Below are 24,554 nucleotides of genomic sequence, written 5' to 3' on the forward strand. Positions count from 1 at the left end.
AGCTTTAAAAATCGGTGCTTGCAAGCAATGGGGGCTTAACGTATGCAACCGTGCAAACACATCTATGTTACTTTCGAAATTTTTCGCCAAATTTCTTTCACCCCACCGTTTCTTTTTTTTCATTTCTTTTACTTTTTCGGTTTCCTTTTCGTTTTCGTTTTCGTTTTCGTTTTCATTTTCGTTTCCGTTCGTTAGTTTAGGAAAAAAGACAGAAACGAATAGTTCGTTATGAAAGTTTAACAAAAGCAAATGGATATATACATATGTATATGTTCTGAAAGATTAATTATAAGCGTGTAATTTATATAAAGCAACAAAGACAATTCCTCTCGTAGCTTTGAATTAGATGCACGAGGAAATGTAAAATCCCTCAGGGTGATGATCGAACATACGTACATCTATATATATATATATATATATACCTATATATTGTACATACCATGTTGTACTGCTTTTCAAATTTCCCATGCTCGAGTATTCCTGAAAGTTAGTCCGAGTGTGAAAATGAGAAATGAGTCGAGACTCGTAATAATAGTTGGGCATTTGTGATATGTGTGCTTGATTAGAAAAAAGGATCACGAACAATTTCTCATTTCTCTTAGAGCAGTTTTCTTTTCTTGCACAATTAAGCTCTTTTTTTTCTCATATCCTTGGGAAATTGAAGAAAAAATTAAGAAAATTGAACACTTTAGAGAAGAAAATCTTTGTAGAACTTTATATAGTCGTACTCTCGAAATGATGTAAAAGACAAAAGAATAACAGGGAGAGACGTGTATAAAAAAATCCAACATAGGATTGAAATGTTACAGAGCTGGAGAAGCGGCCGCAGCCGCAGCTGCCTCGGAGCTCTGAGGAGCTGGAGGATCTGCACAAGCTGCTGCACTTCCCCGAGGAGGTGGCGCTCAGGTTGACGGAAGTCGAATACCAACTATTTTATCAGGTACCACCTAACGAGTACCTAAAGCAAGTGTCCCAGGATCAAAACGCATTGCAAAAATCAGCCGCGAGGCCACCCCCGTCGCCGAGTCGCAGTTGCAGCAGCCCAAGCAGAGCAAATAGCTCGACCCAGACCGAGGAAGAATCCTCTTGGCCCGGTCCTACAGTTTTTGCTTCCGTTCAGACGCTCATCAATCGATTCAATGAGGTACATACACACCCCTGCCCCTTCTCTCTTTCTCTCCACCCTCCTAATCGTTCCACGTCGTTTACCGGTCGCGTTTATCGGCTCGTTTATCGTTTCACCCTCTCTCATCTTTCTCGAGATACGAGACAGATCATGGTAAAAATAGAGTGTGAGGGAGAATCGAGAAACGATAAGCTGCTACATTGACCAATTTTCTCACCCTCCGACGACCGAACAAACTTGGCGCCTGCGCGTTCTTTTTTTCGGTTGCTCTTACGCAAACACACGCGAGAAATAATTTCATGGTCGCGAACGTGTCTGCCTCAAGGTACTCGTAAAAAGGTACAAAAGTTTGCCTCAAGGAAGCCCAGTTATAGTTCGGTTAAAGCAACCACTCCACTTCTCCGTCCCTTTTTCTCTCATACTCTCTTTCATAATCTTTTACATTTCCATTGGCAGTAGTGTTGTTTCTTTTTCGCAGTCTTTCAAAATCGATAGATCTTCCTATTTTTTCTTTTTTTTTTTTCTCTCTCTCTCTCTTTCAAAGTAACGATTGATTACATTTCGTACCCAGTCGAATGCATATGATAACAATATCGAACGTAAGCCGAGCAATATATATGTAAACGTAACGATGATACGTTTTACGAAACCAATTCTATAAACAATGTGTTTGTACAATGTTGATTGTCCTGCGATTACCATAATACCACTGCACTTATCATAATATTACTGCTACTAATAATAAGAGAGAGAACCTGTATCATTCGATATTATCAGTAAGAGATAAATTTTCATTAAATCATGAATATTAATAGTTTAGTGTTGAAATAGGAGATAAATCTTACAACAAATATGCAATTGAAAAATTCAATGTACGATAAATCATTTGCGTTCGTGCATTATTTGTGTTCTATAGGTGAGCTCATGGGTAACCCACGTTATAACCAGCGGTGCCACTGTAGAAGAACGTCAGGCAGTGTTATCTTGCCTACTACGAGTAGCTCTAACTTGTTGGAATACTGGAAACTTTAATTCGGCTATGGAGATTATAGCTGGTCTTAAGTAAGTATTAATGTTTATAACACGTTTAAAAAATAAAACATATAAACGAAAAACGTTAGATTTTGTAAAAAAGTAGATATTAATTAAAGTGTGATCTTTTTATAAAGGTATATAAAATAAATTTAGAAATAGCTTGGAAGGACGGATTTTGGGGAAAATGAAAAATTCCAAGAAAGTTGGGGCTCGGTTTAAGAATTTGACGAGGGTTAGAAAAGGGCTTGTAGAAAGGACGAGAAAAAAAAATGTAAAATAGGGTAAACCCTGTAGGATTTAATAGTCTTACAATAATGTTATATACAGTTGTTGGGATAATAATCAAAATAACATGATACTAATAATTTAACGATAATGGTACAAATAATATATTGCATGATAGTAATGATGGTATTAAAAGAAAATAACGGAGGATGCAATCGTGAAAATAAGGAACGTAATAATAATATGACCAAGACTCTTTTCTTCTCGTGTAGAATAAATAAATCATCGTATATTGAAATACATAGATCATAATAACGAGAATAGTTGAGATGGATACTATTACTCGTACTAGTGTCCATCTCAATTCGTCGCAAACACACGTCACGTTCAACGTCGATAAATGTAGAGAGAATATATATATATATATATATATCTTTCTCTCTCGAGTTTTGCAAGTGTAATCCGATTTAGATGTTTCTACGAACTTTCCACGATGTCACACCATGTTAAAACTTGGGAAAATCGAGCAAGGACGGCTTGCCTAATCTTTATCCCTTGGAATAATACATACTCCCCCCCAATTCCCGATGATCACACCCGATTCTTTACTCGGCGATCCAAAAATGTCTGTAGAATTTTGTTGTCGATCGTTCAATCAAAGTAAAAGACTTTATTTATTAGTATATAGTACTTGTATATCAAAAATATTATTATACGTACAAACACATATAAATAGATAAACGATATAAAAACAACAAAGTGGAATTTCTTTTCTTTTGCTAGTAGAAATGTTCTTTTCGCATCAGGTTCATGGTTTGCTAGCGTCAAATTCTCCCCTCCTATGCATTATTTAAGACAATGGGAGGATGTCTTTTCGGATTCGTATCTCGTCTCGTTGCTTCGAGATCTTGAAGTGGCTTTCGCCTAGACATCCATTATCTTCCTCAAAGCGAACGTATTTCGCGAAACTTTATCGTTCTCAGAGCCCTAAAAACGTTTTCCCTTCTTTGTTTCTTTTTTTTTTTTTTTTTTCCTTTTTTCTTTCTCTCTTCCTTTTTTTCTTCCTTCCCTTTTTCTTTTAACATCGACACGCCGCCGCCGTCGACGCCATTTTTTCCGAAAGGATCGAAGTATCTTTCATTCTTTTGTTAGAACCAAACGAAAAGATGAGATAATCCGAAAAAAAACGAGATAATTCTCCTTGTCAATTACTTTTTTGTTTAGTCCATATGAATGATGAGAAAAGCCATACGTAACGAACAAAATTACCTTCGTTGATTATTAAAAAAAGGATAAAAAAACATCAGAAAGTAGTGTAAAAAATATCCTCTCGCCGAATGTCGTTCAATTAAAAGATAATTCGAAAGCAACGGGCTAATTATCTTTGTCGGTTTGAAGAGAGAAAAGAAAGGGGAAAAGTAGAAAGAATTTAAGCTTACGAGCGTGTTCATATTTTTGTCTCTTCTAAATGTTTTTTCTCGTTCCTCCCCCTTGTGTTGTTTGGGTTAGAGAAAGAAAAAAAAAGAAACTAAAGATAAAAATAAAAATAAAAATAAAGTATTATAGAAGAGATGAGAGGGGGAAGGAAAAGTAGAGAAAAAAATAAGAGAGAAAATGTTTTAGTTACGTGCCTTACGTGCCATTCCACGAAAGACTTTCCAAGGAAGATGGAAGTTGCTCTCCATCGTGTGGCTAAGAACTTTTTAATCTACATCCTACGGCCTTGAAGAAGGGCCACCACGCGGTTCGCTCGTAATTTCAACCCTGTATAGGTAGACTTACTTTTTTTTTTCTCCACCTCCAACTCCACCTCCTCCTTCTTCTTCTTATTCTTATTCTCCCGTTGTGAATATAATAATGATTCTTTGGAGTGCTTTAATTAGAAAGGAGAGTTTTCTAAAATGAATATAAAATATTCGTGTATCGCGCGTGAGTCCTTTAAAACCCTTCAACGGAAAAGAATTTTTAAAAGGGAAATAAAATAACTGAAAGGGGTTATCGTTCTTATTTCGATCTTAAATACTTATGTTACGCAATTTGAAATAAATTGATGAACAATTTCTAAATGATTTCAATTATCAAAATAATAATTTCAATAATATTTTCTTCATAATAACAATTAAAAATAATGATTTTTAACATAATTATCAAACTAGGAATAGAATTGATTTGTTAAATCACCTAAGATAACTTTTCACCTTATACAATAATACAATATACAATACATTTATTTATAAAAGATATATAGAAAAGTATAATATACGATATAGAATTTAAGAACTGTCGTTCCAGTTTTCTCAGTTCGATAAAATATTGAAAAGAAATAAGAACGAGAAATATACAAAAATAAAAAGGCAAAAGTGGAAGAAAAAATATAAATAAGAAATATAAAATAACGATATGACGTTGGGGTAAAAGTAGTAGTAAAGAAGAATAAGAAGAAGAAGAAGTACAGTAGGTACTTACAATATGCCGTTTGCATGCAACATTTTCTTTCGAAAAAGAAAGTCTAACTTTACGTGGGACTTGCTCTTTTTTTTTTTCTTTTCTTTCCCTCTTATTCTGCCATCGTTCTTCGATATCGTTCTCTTCCGATACCTTAGGAAAGTTTCTTTGGGAAACCGCAGATCTCGAAAGTTTCTCAAACAAGTTAGGAGAAGAAGAGAGAGAGAGAGAGAGGGTGGAGGTGGGAGTGGAGAACTTGGGGAAATCCACGTGTAGATTAGGAAGAAAATTGTGGCACAAGTCGTAAGAGGTTTAAAGAGATAGTTCAAAAGAAAGAAGAGAAATGTGTGTATATGTGAGAAAGAAAGAGACAGAGGAACAGGGGGTGGTGGAAAGAGAAAAAGAGAAGGGATGAGTGGTCCTTCTAGGGGTAGAACAGTTAATGGCTATCTACCGGATGTTTCTTCCGGATATTTCCCGTTCGTGGCTTACTACGTGGCTTCCAATAATGGAAAAGCGTCATTTGTGGCTGAAGAGAGAAATGGAATCGAGCTGTTGTTTTACTCAACTTTCTTTTCCTCCCTATTTTCCCCCCTCACCCATTCACACATACGGGGAGTATACCGAAAATTCTGATACAAAATTAAACCGGTTGGATTCGTAGAATATCCGAGCAAAATCAATGAATGAAATTCAACGTCAAGTGCATAAGCATGACTTACAATTAGTCATAGATTTGATTGAGATGCAAACGTTTGAAAAAGTGAACAAATCGAAATGCATTAATGATCGATTCACCGCGTGCTTCTGTAATCGATTCATCGAGCAACACTTGGTTTTAAGGGTTGCGTTCGGATAAACCTTTTACGTGTCAGTATGTTTATTGCCTTGAAAAATTCGATCGCTGGCAAAACATTTGAACAGAAAGATGTTCAGTAATTAGTAAATTTATTATGAAAACTGAATCTATTATAATAACGCAATTTTTGATATTAAATCACAATGTGCAAATGTTATTTTGCGAATACTTTTGATTTATTCATAAGCCAAAGGGAAAGTAAACAAATCATTGATCATTTTAGATTTTTCTGATGACTTTTGAATAAAAAAAATCAAATCTCGTTTAGCGAGATTTTCAATTTAGGTTAACGCCGCGTGTAAGTCGGATAAATTAGACGAAATTTTTCTTTGCTTTGAGATAATCATAACAAGTGGTACTAAACGTAAACTTCATTTTACTCGATCTTTTGTGTTTCAGAAGGTAGAGAAAAAATATAAAAAAAAAAAAAAAGAATAGAATAGAATAGGAATAAAGAAAAAGACAGGAGGAAAGATAGTGAGTAGATTGTATGCCCGAAGACTGCAATCTCCGAAGGGCAAATTTAATCCTGTTCGTAAAGAATAAGAAAGGTCGCCTCGAGCCATTTCTTCCTTCGCTTTTTCTCTCTCTCTTTCCTTTTTTGTAATATTAAACAAAAATTAAACTCCATACGTTGTTCTTTCTTTGTAATGGAATATGTGTGACAAAAATCGTTGTCGACAAAAATGTAAGAGAAAAATGGTGAGAAAAAGGGAGAGAAAAAGTTGTGCACAGTAAAGCCACTTAACTCAAATAACAAGTATCTTCGACGATCCCACAAACGTGACGTTAGACTATTACTTCTAATAGTTAGTCTTAGAAAGCTTGACGTACGAGGAGAACTATCATAAAGGTTAAAACGTGAGAATCCTTGTTGGTAGGGGAAAAATAGGATACGTTTCTGAAAATGGTAGCAGCAACTTCTCCCACGTTAAAATATGTATCAACTTCCTTTTTCGTTAAAAAATTCTAAACTCGATTCTCATTTTTCTTTTTTTCCTCTTCGTTCGTTTTCGTTCGTTCCACTTTAAAATCCATATTCGACCGTTAGAGGAGGTCGAAATGTACGAGAGAGAGAGAAAAAAAGAAAAAGGAAAAGAAAAAAAAACAAAGGAAAAGAAAAATTCAGCGCTCTCTGGTAGAATATCGGGGCAAGCGAATAGAACGCGATAAAAATTCTCAAAAACGTTCCCTTGGTATTTAATCGAGTCGGAAAAAGTAGTTTCTCAAAAGTTTCCAATTCCTGTACTTTTGAATGAACTATCTTCAAACTGAACCCACAGGAATTCATTTAATGACCTATTATATTATTATATATATCGATCATTAATTAATAAAAGTAACCCGAACAAATAGAAATATATAATACTTTAATAAGAAATATTAATCATATTTATTTTGAAGAAATATATCAACGTTAGACCATAGCTTTGAAATGACTACTTTAGTTAAATGAAACTTTTCAGTGCGTATAGAAAAATACTGAACAAATATTTTCGGCCAAATGAAATATGTTAAAAATCAGGTTTTGAAAAAAAAAAGAAAATAAAAACGTTTCGGTTACAGATCAAACAAGCTGAAGCCATTTTACCCGAGCGTAAGTGAGTCAATTCCTGTTCTGGAATATCTTGCCTCCGCCCTTTTGTCTTCCGAGTACGAGCATGCGTTAGCTCGTGCTCTCGCAATGCCAGAATGTCCAGTGGTACCATTTTTTGGTGCCTTTTTGCGGGAATTAAGAGAAGTCAACGCTAACGAATACAAGGTGAGATTTTAATCTTCTTGCTTAATTTTCAAAAACCGAATTAAACCATCATCTATAATCGTCATGATTATTAGATCAAAGTTTGAGCGAAAATTAAAAGTTCTTATTTTTATTTTATTATTATTTTTTCACATTACGTGAAAAAAGCATAATTTTCCCCTCTTTGTAAGAAAAACTATACGAGAAATAATAAATCTTTGAAGATAAGTCCATTCTTTCGTGTATTTTTGTTGTTGTTATTTCTCGATTTATTTGATCCACCGTATCGAGAGCATAGGGTCAAAAGAAAACTGGTGAAAAGGTATACAACAAGGAAGTTGATCTTAGTAAGATATCTTCGTGTAGGAATAAGTGACTATTCTTTTGTAGATCCGTCAAAAAGAAAAAGAACTATATCAATAACAATTCATACACACGTCCATTTCTATATTCTTCCCCTCTTTTACGAAAAACCTTCGAAAAACATATCACGAAAGGAGCTATTGTCCGCAGATGATATATTTATAGTATACATTACTACTATACACGAACACGTATCCAATGGAAGCTGATAATCATTCTTCCTTTTCTCAAACACGGTTTGAGTAAAGTAATACTCATCTCGGAGGTAGCCTAATCCCAAAGGTAGAGTCTCGGAGGGTATGGTTTCCAGAAAGTGTGCAAGAAAAGCTTTTCTCTCGGGAGAAGAGTGAGAGTAGAGGGAGAATCTGCCAAAGTAGCTTTTCTAGAACGAAAAGAAAGATAGGTATAACGCGCGGCCGCAAAATAGAAGATCGATTATCACTGCGTGTTCAATGTTTCCTGGCAGCACGTCCTGGAAATATCGAGATAGTGCCTTTCCGTTCTCTTTGTGTTACCTATTTTCTATCAATTATCAATTATACGTGTCCCTCGTATATTCGACAAATTGCCAGCTTTTTCCCTTCAACTCCCATCCCAATCCCCATTCCCATCCCCATTTCTCTAAGTAAAGAACAAACGAATCAGATGGGTTTTCTTTTTTGTAAATAAAATTTACGAATATTGTCGTTGTCATCGCCGAACAAATGTAAAAATATCATTCGATCGTTCATAGACAGAGGAAAAATAATATGAAATAAAAAGAAAGACATAGAGTAGATTAACACTTAAGGTGTATAACATATGAGTCGTAAAAAAGTCAATTTTGTTATATTTTTTTTGGATCAATTGCGATAGCATAAATAATTTTGTTCATTGTTAAACGATTTAATCGTATATACGTTTCTATTTGCATATCTTGTACGTAACTTGTCTTGCTGTAAAGATGCCTACATCATTTGAAATAAAAAGAAACTTTAAATACTTTTGTCATCAAACTAAGTAATTAAAAATTGTATAAATATATCCATTAAAACAACATTAATTTTGTCAAATTTTGTTTTTCGAAATTAATCGTATTAGCTTTTGAACGACTCATATATCAATATGTACATTATAATATACGTGCATATTATTTTCTAGAAGAGAATATTCGAAAGAGGATGAGATTAAAATCGCAAATCGTTATTTGTACTAATATTATCTGCTCCAATTTGCACTCTCGTAGATAATAATACATCTCGATCAATGAGCTCTATTATTAACACAACCTTGTCGTTTTCGAATTGACGAGAAATTCATAGGAGTTTATATAATAAGTTATATAAATATATAAAGTTATATAAATGTCTGTAATCTACGTTTATCTCCTTTTTATCTATTTTCTTTTTTCTTTTTTTTTTTTGTAATTTCTTTGAAAAGTTTTTGTAAATATTTTTTATACTAGGAGGGAATAGATTTTAATGACTCTTATATTAAATTAAATTAAAGTACACCCTTTTTCCTACGTGTAAAATAACTTATCGGAAACTAAATTGATTTGCAAAGGTTCAGGTTATATTTTTTAGACATTAGTTAGACAAATATTCGTAGAAATGTCCACGAAAAATCTGTATCTTTTGTTCTTTATCGTATCGGAAGATTAACGGGTTTACAACGAAATGTTTTATACATGCATTTTATTGAAAATCATTCTAAGAATATATTAAATACAAATTTTATTTTGTTTTGGGATTTTTGTTTATAGAATATCAAAGTATTATGTTCGATGCTATAGGAAAAACTCTCGAAAAAGTCTTCACATTCATAGTAATGCCGAGGATTTACTAGTAATGCCGGCTTTGACAGTAACATATATAAATCTCTAAATATTATAGTATCGAAATACACTCATATATAAAGTGTCATGAAATTTGAATAAAATTTGAATAAATTATTATTTTAAATGGAAAAGAGAGAGAAGATAAATTATCGAGAGAACATATATGATTTTCATATTACAAATGGCATAATTAATTTCTTAATGTAAAAACAAATAAAAAAAGAATTTCTTTCGCGTTGATAGAAAGATTTATCAAATAGGATATGAGAAGGATAAAGAGAAATAATTTCTCGACAAATTGGATTTGATTGAAATTCTAAACATATCTTGTCGTCTCGATAAAGAAATCTTTATTCGAAGTCAGTTTTGAACAATAAGAAGAGAAGAAAAATCTTGTCAATACCCCTAAGAGATTCGAATTTACTTAATCTGACGTATAAAGAAAAAGAAGAAAAAGAAAAAGAGGCGGCAGCCTGAAGTGCAAGACGTCGATAATATTTTCACTCTGGGTGAGAACAACGTTGGACATCTCCCAGGAGCTATAGATTTAAACGTTAGACGTGGATGAATGGTTTATCCGATAGGACACCTAAGAAAATCGCTTTTCTCAAACCGCATGGCATCTTCCTATCTCTTTCTTCCTTTCTTACTTACTTACTTACTAGAAATTCCAAACGGAATTCCTCGTTTCTTGGCGTGAAGAATCCTCCTACGACCGATGCAGAGGAAGAAGAAGAATTGAGAAAACAAAAAGAAGTCAACGTGAAACGGAAAGAAGAAGCAAGAGAACAAGTAAACAAAAAAGAAAAAAGATGAAGAATATAAAATCAAAGCTGAAGAAAATAGTTGTAAAACGACAAGGATAGGGGTTTCTATCGGCCTCCAGCAGTTACGATAGTTGTAGGCCGGCGGAAACTACTTGCTCTTGTCGCTAATAATCACCACGGTGAAAAATCAAATACTCCTTGCTTGCCTGATTTGTGTTGGATGTTTTGGGTTGGCTTGAGAATTGGCTTGACAGTTGGCTTGACAGTTGGCTTGACAGTTGGCTTGTTGTGGGTGTGGTTGAATTAAGTTGGCTTACTGCCGCCACCTGTCTCTTTCTTCCATTTTTATTTCTTTTCTTTTTCTGAAATCCTTCATCACTCGCACATGTTTTTACTCTTGGATGAATTCTTACGCGTTACTAATAACAAGTAATATTTCTCGTCGTTAGATATTATATATGAAATCTGACTCGTTTGTAAAGACTAAATTTTGGTGTAAAGTTTCAACGGAAGTATGTACATTTTTCAACAAATGATTTTGATGAAATAAAAAATGATAATGAGTTGTATTTATGTGTGTAAGTTGTTGTAACGTTTTAACATAGCGTTTACTATTTGTATAGGTATACAGGGTGGGATGGTTATATAAGTTCCTAGGTAATTTAAACTTAATTATTCTTTTTGAAGACCTTTCAAGGTAAATTTTCGTTTCACATTTTCAAACTGTGAAAGTCTACAAATTTATAGCCCACTTAAGAACATTTAACCCTCCCCTGGTAATAGGAAAAATCTTTCTTATATATCATGTTTTCTTTATACTTATATTATCATATGATCCGACGATTACTCTCGCAAACTTATACGAATATAATTAACGAACAAACAAACAAACAAACAAAAAACAAATGCAACATCTCTCTAATGAATAAGCATTAAAAGTTGATTTAATTATAATGATCAGTCTTTTCAAGATGTAACGTAGAAGTTTTCTTCACAACCCATGAATCGGTTAATTGGAAATCTTTTTAATTAACGACGGAAAAGTTAGATTGGAAATATAGTTTGGTCAATTTTTCAGAATTTTGTTAAGAAAAAAACCAATGGAAGAAAGAAACACAATGCGACAAAAGAATGTTGCTTTTCTGTTCATTCTCTCTCACGCAGTACTTGTATTTGAATTAGTTTAGAAAATAAAGTTCGCGCATCGTTTTCTAAATATTTCTAATATTTTCTATCCTTTGGCATCAAAATATTGTGACTTTGAAACTTGCATAATACTCGTAAAAGTTCGTAGTTTAAAAATATATTTTGTTGAGGCGATAAGAAACCGTCGAACGATGAAATTGTCAAATATTTGTTCATGTACGTGAAAGCGTATTCTGATGAGCCGACGGGAGAATGATAAACTAAAGCAGAATGAATTGCAGTTGACTTTGGACGTCTTAGAAATTTGTAATACTGCACAAACTGTTTACAATGCTCGGTGGTCATATTCATATTTCCAGAAAGGACTATTTATACAAGGCGTTGAATAACAGTCCTACTCCTTTTCTTTTCTTGAATAGTTCAGTTGCAAAATAGAGACGAAGTAGGGTGGTATCATCGGTTAGTCGTCAGCAAAGATGGTAGTCTTGGACGAAAGAAAAATATATTCTATTTATAAATTAAAACTAACAACGATTTGCCTATTTGATCGTAAAAACAAAAAAGGTTCGTGTCCGTTTTAATGAATAAAAAACATAATATTACATAAACCATAATGACTAATAAATGACTATTTTTTAATATATATATAACAACAGTTAATAAAAGAAATTGTTGAATATTTTTGTTTAATTTGTCAGAGCGATATCGAGAAAAAGAACAGCCGCGAGAGCACGAAAGATAAAACAAAAGAGATTGGGCCGATTGAAAATGTAAGTTCTTCTGGTGCTGGTGCATCGGTTGGTCCACGGATAGACGTCGAGAGTAATACCGAAGCTCCTTCAGGATGGAGCTCATTAAAAAAGACAAACGAGAGGTACGATACGAACGCCGTCCTGGAAAAGGTTGCACTATTCCACAATCATCGGCACGCTCGAGGAAGGGATGCAACCACCGGCTCCCTTCACCGCACCCTCAGTCTACACACCACAGCGATCGAGCAGACCTACATGGCCGAGGAATGCGATGAGAATGATTATCATCTTGATCTTAATTCTTATAAGCCGGTCCAACCGATCCCCATAGATCATGGGGTTGCCCTTTTCCCAGTTGCCGCGCCACGCACAGGAATGGATCTTCATATCTTACAGGTATATTGAGTTAACCTGATAACTGTCTGTGTGAGTGTGGATAGGGGAATAATAATTAGGTACTTAACTTTAGTAAAGCGTATAAGTAGGTACGACAGCCATAAAAAAGATTTATCTTTCTCTCGGCAACATTTTGCGTTTTCCTCCCTTATCCTGCTTTAACACGTTAGAGAAATAGCTATGAGAATTGTTCCAGCCAGAGACCGCAATGGGAAGTAAAAAAAGGGACTCCCTTATTTGCTAGGAGCAAACTGTGAACTTGGTGAAAGGAAGGAAGGGTCGGCGGTAATAATTAATTATGTTGATACGAGCTTTATCGTAACTAGGTATACTCATTTGTTCTAACTACTTGCTTGCTAATAAAGCTTTAATATATCTTACAATTAGAGAGAAGAAAGTAACCGTGTATCGTAATAATTTGTATCGTTTATCATGAAACAATAAATGTTATATGGAAAAAGGAATAAGATAAAGGAAACTGATGTGATTAGATATTACACCATGGTACAACGTTGGTACATTGGGATTGTGAAAGCGGCACTTCGAGAACGGCCTTGGTATTCGCACGAGTTGATCGAGCGTGCGGTACCTTCGTCTGGGAAAAACCACCGTGGAGTTCATTGAAAACGGGCCAATTCGGAACCAACACCGCCGCCTACACCGAATTCTCAATCACTAGCAATCCCGAGAATAATATGCCAGCTGGTTTAGTAAGCAGATACGCGGCACTACAAAATGATTGTGCATCGGTCACTTTAGAGGAAGGATACCTCGATTTGGCCTCCGTTAAAGAAATCATGATTGGTTGTTGCGACCGAGACAGGGAGGCCGACCTTAGGAGCATATGCAAAAGGTGAAGGATCAAAATGATCCCTTTTTATCGAGTCAATAACAAAAAAAAACAAAAAGGAAATAGTAACTCGTGATCTCGTAATTCGTATCGTATCGTATCATTCGTATAGGTATGGCCTACCTGGGTCAGATTCTTGTATCGGCCTCATGTATGGTTCCAATCTGCCTGACAATCGATTGCTCTTTCTACTTTGTCCCCCGGCTCTTGGCAAGTGAGTAAAGATTTTGCCGCGAAAACAGTAGGATGGGAATACAGTAAATTAGAAAATTCTGATCCTTTATTTTAGGATATGGTATATGGGATTGTGTTGGATATTACGAGGCCTGAAGCGACAGCGACAATTAACGGATCGAAGATCTCGTTGGCTTAAAGAAAAATATCTACAATTGTATTTCGAGGAAGGTTGCCTCGAGCCTATGACCGCTGATGCGATAAGAGTTTTTGGTGGCCGTGATTGGTCATTAACCGAAAGTGTTGGAACCCTTTCGCCAACTAGTAGTGCTAATATTCGCAAAAGAAACGTCAAGGGAAAAAAGACCAAATCTATCGGCAATATTCATGCTCTGACAAAGGTATGTTAAGAGAAAAATTTACAATAGACTCGAAAGTATGTACTCAGACGTTTCAGGAGATCAGCTTTAAACAATACGACTCCTCGTCTTCGGATGGCGGTTTATCTGGCGGTTTATCTAGCGGTTTATCTAGCGGTTTATCTGGCACACCTTTTCGTCATATAACTGGTAGCAGGGAATCCTTAACAAGAATAATTCCAGCGTCGCCAAGAGCCAGCAGAGATCGAATTACATCGCGCAGTCCACCTGGCTCAGCCGAAAGAATAGTAACTTCCAACTTGCCTTATTCCAGTTTACAAAGGTATCGATCAAATGAAAAACTTATCTAACCGTGTTTATATTATATGTATGTACAATACATATACTTGTACTTTTCATTTGTTTCATTCTATATCGCTATCACTTGGAAACAGCTTGCTTTGCGTTCCTAGAGACAAGGACAGAAATGGTGGAGGAATGCCAGGTGGATCGGAAACTTCTTTGCAGGTGAAAACACGTGCCACTTCCATTATGTATGAGACACAGTTGAACTTTGTCGAGTTCGTGGCACTTTTCCGATCGTTCAGCCTTCGAGCTAGAAAGGACCTACGTGATCTCTTTGGGCAGCTTGCGATCACGTGCCGAAGTCAAAGTGATGGTTCGCTTCGAGATTTTAGTACACGTCCAGCAGTATTAAGACAAACCAGCGATGCCACCCCACAAAGAATCGGTAACAAATGATAATGATCATTACAATATTTCGAATCACATTTAATCTATCTAAATAATAATCTCCTATATTTTTTAAATATAGGACTTTTAACCAGAAACAATTCCATCGATTGTCACGAATACAAAACCACTGGTAACCTTCATAAGAAACAAATTTTTGACGCCGTTGCAGCAGCGAGTATAATGAACAATTGTTCTGGCGTCGACACGTCCAAGTCTCAAGTAATCACTCTTGCCACATTCACAAAGTTCCTCGAATCTCGACAACAAGAAAAGCTTACCGACGACGAGATCAAAGCCCTCGTCAAGGTAAATTTCTTAACTTTCCGTCTTACTCTAACTAACAATTAATTAACTTATCTATCTACCTACCTACCTACCTACCTACCTACCTACCTACCTACCTACTACCTACTACCTACTATCTATCTATCTTTAGATTTTACCCTTTCAATGAACGAGAACAAGTTAGACACAAATTAGAGATAAATCAGACTAGAACTATACGAGATACGCTTTGGAAAAAAACATGCAACCAAATTTTCATTTGTTTTTCCCTACATTTTCTAATTTCAGAGGCATGAACCAGATCCAGTATTACGCACACAATGGTGTTTGTCTTTCGAGGGTTTTGCACGATACATGATGGACAAGGACAATTACGCTTTTCCAAACGAATACGCGACACCCTTGGAAAACGAAATGCAGCAGCCCTTATCGCAATATTACATTGCAAGCTCCCACAACACTTATCTGACTGGCCATCAGCTTAAGGGCGAATCATCCGTCCAACTTTATTCACAGGTTACTCATTTTTAAACGCTAATATTCCTAAAAGTCGAAGCACTTTCCAAATCTAATGCTTGTTTCAAGAATTTTCATTTTATTTCTCGCAGAGTTGTCTGGTATAATGAATATTATTGAAAATTATCTTTACCAGCAATTAAAATAATGATTGTTTTGCGAGTTAGTAATTATTTGTAAATCAAATTACGAAGAATGATGCTGTGTAGTGTGTTTTAATTAACGTTTTGTCAGTTCTGAGAGTAGGAAAGTTTATGCATAAGTTTTTTATTGGCCCAATTCAACTTATGACCTAGTATTTTACTCGCCATTTGACCCATCGTTTGACCTACTAGCCAAAGCTCACAAGAAACATCAGTTCCGATCGATTCGATAGCTGATATTTCCAATTTTAACTTTCTCGAAATCAACGTTGTACGCCAATCGATCTTATCAAATATCCAATACATTCTAAATTACGTTAAAACGGTCTAAGTTTCTCTCTCTCTCCGGTTTTAATTAAATCGTCGTAATCGATCCTATTCGAAGAAATTAAATCAGTCTTTGCGAACAAGCCAAACGATCGACGATTACTGTTCACCGTTCCTATGTATTTCATTTTATCAAAATAAATCGTAAATAAGTATCGAAGTGTAAACTAAACGAATTCAAATAGAGAAATCTATCTTTTAGGTCCTTTTGACCGGATGTCGATGCGTTGAATTAGACTGCTGGGATGGGGACGATGGATCACCTCTCATTTATCACGGCCACACCTTTACCACAAAGATCCCATTTCGATTGGTAGTAGAAGCGATTGACAGGAGTGCATTCGTCAGTTCACCCTATCCGGTTATACTCTCCATAGAAAATCACTGCTCCCAAAGTCAACAAGCACGAATGGCACAGATCTTTCAGGTAAATTTATCGATTTCAATTATCTTGTAAGCTTTTTTTTTTATTGCAATGTACAGCCACAATCGAAAAGTGATCTCAACTTTTGTTTCAAATACTTTTTTTGTCAGGTTATATCAAGCACTTGAAAAATCGTGAAAAGTGTTACGTGGGAAAGTTACCAAAAATGTGTTCTCTTCGATCTAATTAAAAATATATAAAGAATTTGTCAACAACTGAAATTAACGTAGATTATTTTAACCTTTTAAGTGGGGAACTTATTAACTTACGTCGTCTTTATAGTATTCTTAACGAGTCCATCCCCAATTAAAATGTTAAAGATAACAGCTGTTACTCGCGTTACTCATTATAAATGAATTGCTTACGTTGGTACATCGATTAGATAGAAAAACAATAGTGTTTTCTATTAATTACAGTTGGTCTTTGGGGAGAAACTTGTAACGAAGTTTTTATTTGAAACGGATTTCGGTGACGATCCTCAACTACCCTCACCATCTCAATTGCGACATAGGATATTAATAAAAAATAAGAAATTAGTAGTGGATCCAACTGGTCCGTTATCTCACGCATCGACATCTTATCGTAGCAAAATGTTGATATCCGATCGAGCATCATCCATGAAACAAATGCGAACGGACGTTAGTAGCCCGTCCGTGGTCGAATATTACAGCGAAGATGAGGATGATGAGGAAGACGATGACGAGGACGATAATATCGATGGTAATCATTTGTTTTCAACTCTCAAATAACATTCAAAGTTTGAGAATAAATAGGGAACTCTTGTGTGTTTAATTTTGTTTCTTTTTATTTCTAGACAATTCGATATCGAGCTACGAAAGATATTTGGGTAACCAGCCACAACTTCGTCTAAAATCGGATCAGACCGCCGACGATAAAGTTCAACCAAAGCAAAGTAGTCAAATCGCTAAGGAATTGTCAGATTTAGTTGTTTATTTGCAAGCTATTAAATTTCGTGGCTTAAACACAACTCCGGGAACGGGTACATCTGGAAAAATTCGTCATCAGGCTCATACTGGGCCTGTTCAAAGACACAGCATTGCTGGAATCGGTAGCAGTGGGGTAGCTTCTTCTTCGGGATCACCGCAATCTCTTTCAACGTCTGCTTCAATTGCAAGTGGTGGCAGTAACATCGATAATCTTTTCATCAGGTTTTTACTCATATTTTTCTCTTTGGATGTGTATTAAAAAAAGATAAAGTAAAAGAGATAATGAATATTTTCAATTGTTGTTGTTTGTTCATCAGGACGACCCGTGGCGTACCAGCATGCTTCCAATGCTCGTCTTTGAACGAAAGCGCAGCCAAAAAAATTTGTAGGAAGCAGCCATTGGGTGTGGTAGCTCATACAGAAACACAATTAGTTCGAACGTATCCAGCGGGAATGCGTATCGATTCAACCAATTTTAATCCTGTGATCTTTTGGGCATTTGGTATTCAAATGGTAGCGTTGAATTATCAAACCGACGATGCGGGATTAAATTTGAATGCTGCCATGTTCGAACAGAACGGACAATGTGGATACGTGAGGAAACCTTCGGTGATGTGGGACAAGACTCATATGATGTATAGGCACGTCGAATTATTTATCTATAAAATATGTATTATTACGAATAAATGATAGAGAATACGTATCATTAATATTTATATTTATATTTGTAGGCGATTCAATCCATGGGACAAAGAATTTGATGGTCTACACTCAGCCCATTTGGCTTTATCGATAGTGTCTGGGCAATACGTTTCAGCAACAAACTTCTTGGCCAGTACGTACGTTGAAATCGAGTTGGTGGGCATACCGATCGATTGTGCAAAACATAAAACCAAAGTCATACAAAACAATGCCCTAAATCCAATATGGAATGAAAAGTTCTGCTTCCAAGTGATGTTTAAAGATCTAGCCTTTTTAAGATTAGGTATAGTCGAAGCAAGTTCTCATCATTTGATTGCTCAACGCGTGATACCTTTAAAATGCCTACGACCAGGTTACAGACACGTACGATTGCGTTCGTGTAAAAATAAACCATTAGCTTTATCCACGTTATTCATCTATTCCCGCTTGGAAGAGGAAAGTCTCGATTACAATACTTGTTGTCGCGATCACAAGGAAACGACATCGAAACGACCGTCGTCGAGTAAAGAACCGGATAAATTGACTACCGTAGATCCAGCAGGACTCGGTGGGGTAACATTAAAAAGAAGAATGTTTTTCCTAATGGTTTATCACGTAATACCGGAAGAACCTTATACCATTTTAAAAGTAACCCAAGAAAGTACTACCCAAGAAGTGATGTTACAAGCATTGCAAAAAGCAGGAATATCACCGGAACACGTTGACGAATATATTCTCGTAGAGGAAGTCTCCCGTGGTTGGGAAAAACGTGATCGAGAAGAATTACCTACTCAACGAATTCTCGATCCTACCGAGCACCCTCTTCAAGCTCAAGCATTGTGGAAAGGACAAGGTAGATTTCTGTTAAAACGTGTCGGGGATGATCCAAGTAGCAGAGCATGGCTTTTATCGATTCGAAGTACGGCCGGACATTCGAAATTGGATACCAATTCGCGGGATCATTCAACACATATATGGGACGAGGAAGACACTTTTTTAGTTTGCATTAACGAAGTTTCACCGGAAATTCCTTACGCTATTTTACGAGTACCAGTGAGTAGTTCCGCACAAGACGTTCTAGCTCAGGCTTTGGTAAAGGCAAGGCGAATGGAAGATCCTATGAAATTTGTATTGGTCGAGGAATTGGAATGGGGTGGAGCTGGTGCTGTTGGTAGCGGTAGTCGTCAGCAAAGAGTCCTCAGGGACGACGAAAATGTTTATAGCACTCAAGCTTTTTGGAAGACCTTAGGTAGATTTAGTTTAAGAGAAAGAGAACAAATCGCACCTAGGCGACATTTAATACCGACAACGTTAGACAGGCTGAGCAAGGGTTTCTCCGTTGGTAGATCCGTATCGTTACCTGGATCGAGCAAGGAAAAAGTTCCAGTAAGCGAAGCCCTATCTGATCCAACCTCAAGAGGTTTGAGACATCGTTTATTGATGTCAGGCCGTAGACGCGAAGTTCATTCCGACGGTGAGGATACTCGCGAATCTGATATACTTAACGCGGCACTTCATTTAAAGAAAGTATCATTGAGGAAATTAAGAGTTTGGAAATCATAGTGGCAGTCGCGAGCGACGTCGATAACTTCGATCTTCGCCGCTCGAAGAAATCAGCTTTAAAAAATACCCATCACCGACCCCCATTAACAACCCCCATCAACAACCCCCTATTAATAATTCATTGGAAATACTAGCCTAACGCCTCAAAGGTATCAATTAGGTTCGAATGAAAATAAATCAAGACATTTCAATTGTATACGAATTCGACGAGAGTACGAGGACAAAGGCCAATCTCATTCAAATATTTTATTCTTTAGAGACGAGTCATATTATATTATTAATATTATATATGATACGAGGAACAATGGATTATCTCTACACAATTGCGAGCCTTTTATTAAAATAACGATATCATTATGAAAATTATATTTCATTTATTTCAATGAAAATCCACGATTATATATTATTATAGAATACTTTTAGTGCTACTCGTATTCATTAATAAGCTCGATAATAATTATTATTATAAATATTATTGAAAGAGAACTAATTGAATCATATCTCAAATTTTAATGAACAAATCAGAAAATTCTAGTTCGAGAAACATAAATCGATCTATATCTGTGTTGGACCATTATCACGTTGCGATAGAGTGATACTCGAGCATACAAATTTAGGTATACGTATATAATTACGACATTTCGTGTCGGCAAAGAACAACAAAAATGATCAAAAGAAAGCCAAAATCCATGGGGCTTTCTTTATAACACGTCAGTATTATTTCTTAGTACAATTTTACACACACACACACACACATTCTCTTTCTATCTCTCTCTCTCTCTCTCTTTCTCTCTTTTATTCTCTTGTTCTGTCTGTCATTAGAAAGAAAAAAAAAACAAAATGAAAATGATTATCTACGAAAAAAAATAATCTTTTATTTCTTACACATGTAAAAAGAAAGGCCATGAACTCATTATCATATTTAATATTATTACTCGAAGATATCAAACTTCTATATACATATATACATACATATATATATAGATGCATAATATATAAATCGCTAAAATTTGCAAAATTGATTGATGTTTACTTTCTTACACACAACACACACAGAGACATATGCATACACACATAGAAATATACATATACACTAACGTCTCTTCCTTTTTATCTGTTCTTTGGAGGAAACTTTATTATTAGATTGTATATATTTCAAGAATAAGAGAAGTGTGGATTTGTTTTATTTACCATGCTTTTATGCATTCGAATAAACACATTGCAAGATAAATAGAATGTATGCGCCAAGAATTTTCAAGTGCATATAATTGAACGAAGAAGAAGAAGAAGAATGAGAAGGTTCGTTCAATACCGAGATAGCCTAATTTTTGTTAATTAAATAACACAAGATAACTACAGAATGACAGACAGTAGCATGATGAAATATATTGATTAGACGAACGATATCTATTCTGCCAACGATGCCACAAGAATCTCGTTCCGTCTTCCAATGCATCCTAAATAATATTGTATATCCATTTTCTAAAAACTACCGACGCGCTAACTTTTCCTACGAAAAATTGTAAATCAATCTGAATCCGACAAATATATATTATAATAATAATAATAATAATCATGTTTCTTAAATGCAAAAAATGTAAAAAAAAAGGAAAAAAAATTTCGTCTCTTCCGACGTCTCGTGACATCGTTGTGCATGCACACATATAACAAATATATATGTGTATATATGATTACTCTATACAAAACATGAAAGAAGAATAATTACAAATTAGTTATTATCAGAATGAGAGAAAATAAACGTTTATGTAAATAGGCGCAAACGAATAATGGCTACTAATAACGATAATTAAACGTTATGTGTATTTTAATTAAATCTCGACACTCCCACCCCCCCCTGAGAACATTCGCAAAGAAACCCCAAAATAAAATAAAATAAATAATTAAAAGAACAGCATCGTCAACGATTAAAAGGAGGAGGAGGAGGAGGAGGAGGAGGAGGAGGAGGAGGCCGACGGTCGTCGAAAAACTTCGAAGACAAAAATATCAATAAAATTGTTAGAGTAAAAAAACGCATTTGCGTTTTTAACTTAATGTCGCTGATAATCCCGAGAAAGAATAAAGTTAAACAATTTGATGCACACACAGAGTTAAGAAGATTTAAAATAAAATAAAATAAAAGAAAAAAAAAAAAAAAAGATAGAAAAAATTTTCGAAGCTTTTCGAAAAGCTCTTGCGTAAAAGGGGGAAACGGTTACTCCTTAATACTTTTGGGACCACTCTCGTTAAGAATATTACCCGGGTGCTTTCTATTCTATTTCGATTTTTCGTCGGCGATGGTAAGAAAATTAGAAGATATGTACACACATATATACAGGATCGTATTTATACTTTTTAAAGGTCCTAAGCGCGAAATTATTGTGAAGCAACAAAAAGAAGAAGAAATCATTTGATTTACTTCAATTTCATTATTTTTTGTTTTTCGTCAATTCATTTATTTCGATTTAACAATACTTTCCTTTTCTTTTTTTTCCATATAACAATTTATTTTGATAAAATTAAAGTAACACATAGTTACATGGGTTTGCGTATATATATATAATTGTGTATTTTTTAAAAAGCCTTTTAAAATAAATCACTTTACATTCAAATGTTAATTATTTACAAAATTAAAGAACATTTTTGTTCTGACTTTATTAAAATAGTTATTCGTAAAGAGTAAAATTTTTAATTGTGAAATAATAGCGCCGTAACGCGCTTTTTAATGTTAAATGCGGCTCCGTATATTATAAACAATTATACACACACACACATATATATATATATACATATAGATGAAACTGTAATTAAGTGGAATCAATTAAGAGGATCTTTAAATGGAGGCTACTTTAAAAAAGAAAAAAGAAACAAAAGTTCACAAGGAAGTAAAATAAAACAAAAGTTGTACTTATGTATTAAAATTATTTAACAAGAAAAGAAAAAAAAAAAATACAAAGTATTTGAGATCGTGCATATCCCTACTGTAAATACATATCCGTGTGATTCTTTTTTTTAGTTACTCTATTATATATTTAATAATTTAAATATATACATATATATATATATATATATATATATACGCTATGTGTATTGCTGGACTTTTATAAGGGGCGCATTTTAAAGCCGAATAAAGAAAAAAGGCGATCGTTAAAATGATGTAACGAAAGAGAAATGAACGTTACAAAATATGGATCAAATCTAAGACTTTAAAAATGACAAGAAAAGAAAAGAAAAAAAAAAAGAAAGAAAGAAAGAATGTCATCTCTCCTGTGCGGCTCGGGCTGGCCTGAACCCGCGAATATTTATTCTCTGTTAAAAAAAGTACGTATAAACATTAATATTATATACGCGAAATAGTCTTTTCATATATATATATATATTATAAAATAAATTTTATGACACGAGAACACATAAAAAAAACGTTCATATGTTTTTTTTGTCATTTATACACTACACGAATAAACAAAAAAATTATTGTAGTATAACAAGAAAACCGGCTGATATAATCAAAGATAAACGGCGCTTATCATTAGACAGCTTAATGCATTGTCAATAAATTATGCATACAACAATTTCATGCGTAAATTATCAAGATTAAGGAAAATTTAACTTCATATATAAAGTAGTAGTAATATTCCATCTCAAGACGAAATAAAAGTCGAATCGCGCCAATGATAAATGAAATCATTCGAAAAAAACAACAATACAACTACTATATTTCATTCATCAAATATTAATAATCTTCATTGATCGTTAAACTCGAACGTTTATTATTTATAAGTATATTAATATATATATATATATATATATATACATACGTACATGAACGTATATTATAAAAAATACATCAATGTACGTGGTATATTAATATATGTATCGAAATGTTATTCGTTTTATTTGATAAGTTCGTTTGTTTTATACTCAAAATCGATCGATCGTATCGAAAGTTCGATCGTCGAATATTTAGAATAATATTTATAATGTTTGAAACACATATTACGAGATAGAAACTTTTATATAACATCGTTCAAGTTGAAAAGAAGCAATTATATTCCCTATACACGCATATCGCGTATACACGTTACGCGCACACTTTTTAAATGGATATTTTAAATTATATTCATTGTTTGCATAATAATAATAATGTTCAATAATTCCCAAAAAATGGCTAATATACTTTTCTACGTGTAAATTAATACTATAGCTTTTTATTTTTATTTTATGATTAGCCTAAGGTGCTAATACATAACTACTACATTCATATATATGTATATATATATGCATATGTATTTAAAAACATAGAATTTTTTCAGGGTTGCGTCAGAATGAAACGATGCTCGGAATATGTACATTGACCGTAACATATATACATATGTATTCGCATATGTAACTCGCATATGTTTGCATAAAACGACCTCCCAAACGCTACAAAGTAAAGTAATGTATTTTATTCGATAGAGTCGAGCTTTTTATCTATAGAATATTTTTTCGACACAATTAATAACTCAATTAGAATGATTTCTCCGATTAGAAACGAACAAAGTTCTTATATTACTATTTAATGATCTCCTGTATGCGGATAATGATATGCATCAGAGTTTTCAAATAAAATAATTGAAATAATCTCGAATAACAAACTAACTCGAGAGATTTTCTTTGAGAAAAGTAAAATAGAAAGAAAAAAAGGAAGGAAGAAAAATGATTCAAATTAAAAATTAAAATAAAAAAATAAATCATTACGAACTCTAGATTTAGAATTAAATTAGATCATGCGGTTATATTCAAATTTAGGACGATGTAAGAACGCGAATGATGTTTTAAAAAAAATAATAAATAAAAAAGAAGGAGAAGATGAGGA

The 24,554-nt window shown here is 34.3% G+C and overlaps 1 protein-coding gene across 1 annotated transcript; it reads left to right on the top strand.

Annotated features, from left to right (window-relative positions):
* The first annotated feature begins 440 nt into the window (after positions 1-440).
* On the top strand, positions 441-21,853 carry LOC106789771 (1-phosphatidylinositol 4,5-bisphosphate phosphodiesterase epsilon-1-like). The gene is made up of 17 exons (XM_014754250.1): positions 441-486; positions 810-1,144; positions 2,043-2,188; positions 7,257-7,452; positions 12,225-12,674; positions 13,166-13,527; positions 13,637-13,738; positions 13,814-14,099; positions 14,147-14,400; positions 14,513-14,808; positions 14,893-15,119; positions 15,387-15,614; positions 16,287-16,511; positions 16,925-17,228; positions 17,323-17,677; positions 17,773-18,096; positions 18,187-21,853. The coding sequence occupies exons 1-17, from the start codon at positions 441-443 to the stop codon at positions 19,697-19,699; spliced, it is 5,649 nt and encodes a 1,882-aa protein (XP_014609736.1). The 3' UTR covers positions 19,700-21,853.
* Positions 21,854-24,554: the final 2,701 nt, after the last annotated feature.

Source organism: Polistes canadensis, unplaced genomic scaffold (genome assembly GCF_001313835.1).
Source record: "Polistes canadensis isolate GaletaPanama2010 unplaced genomic scaffold, ASM131383v1 scaffold_203, whole genome shotgun sequence".
Classification (NCBI taxonomy): Eukaryota; Metazoa; Arthropoda; class Insecta; order Hymenoptera; family Vespidae; genus Polistes; species Polistes canadensis.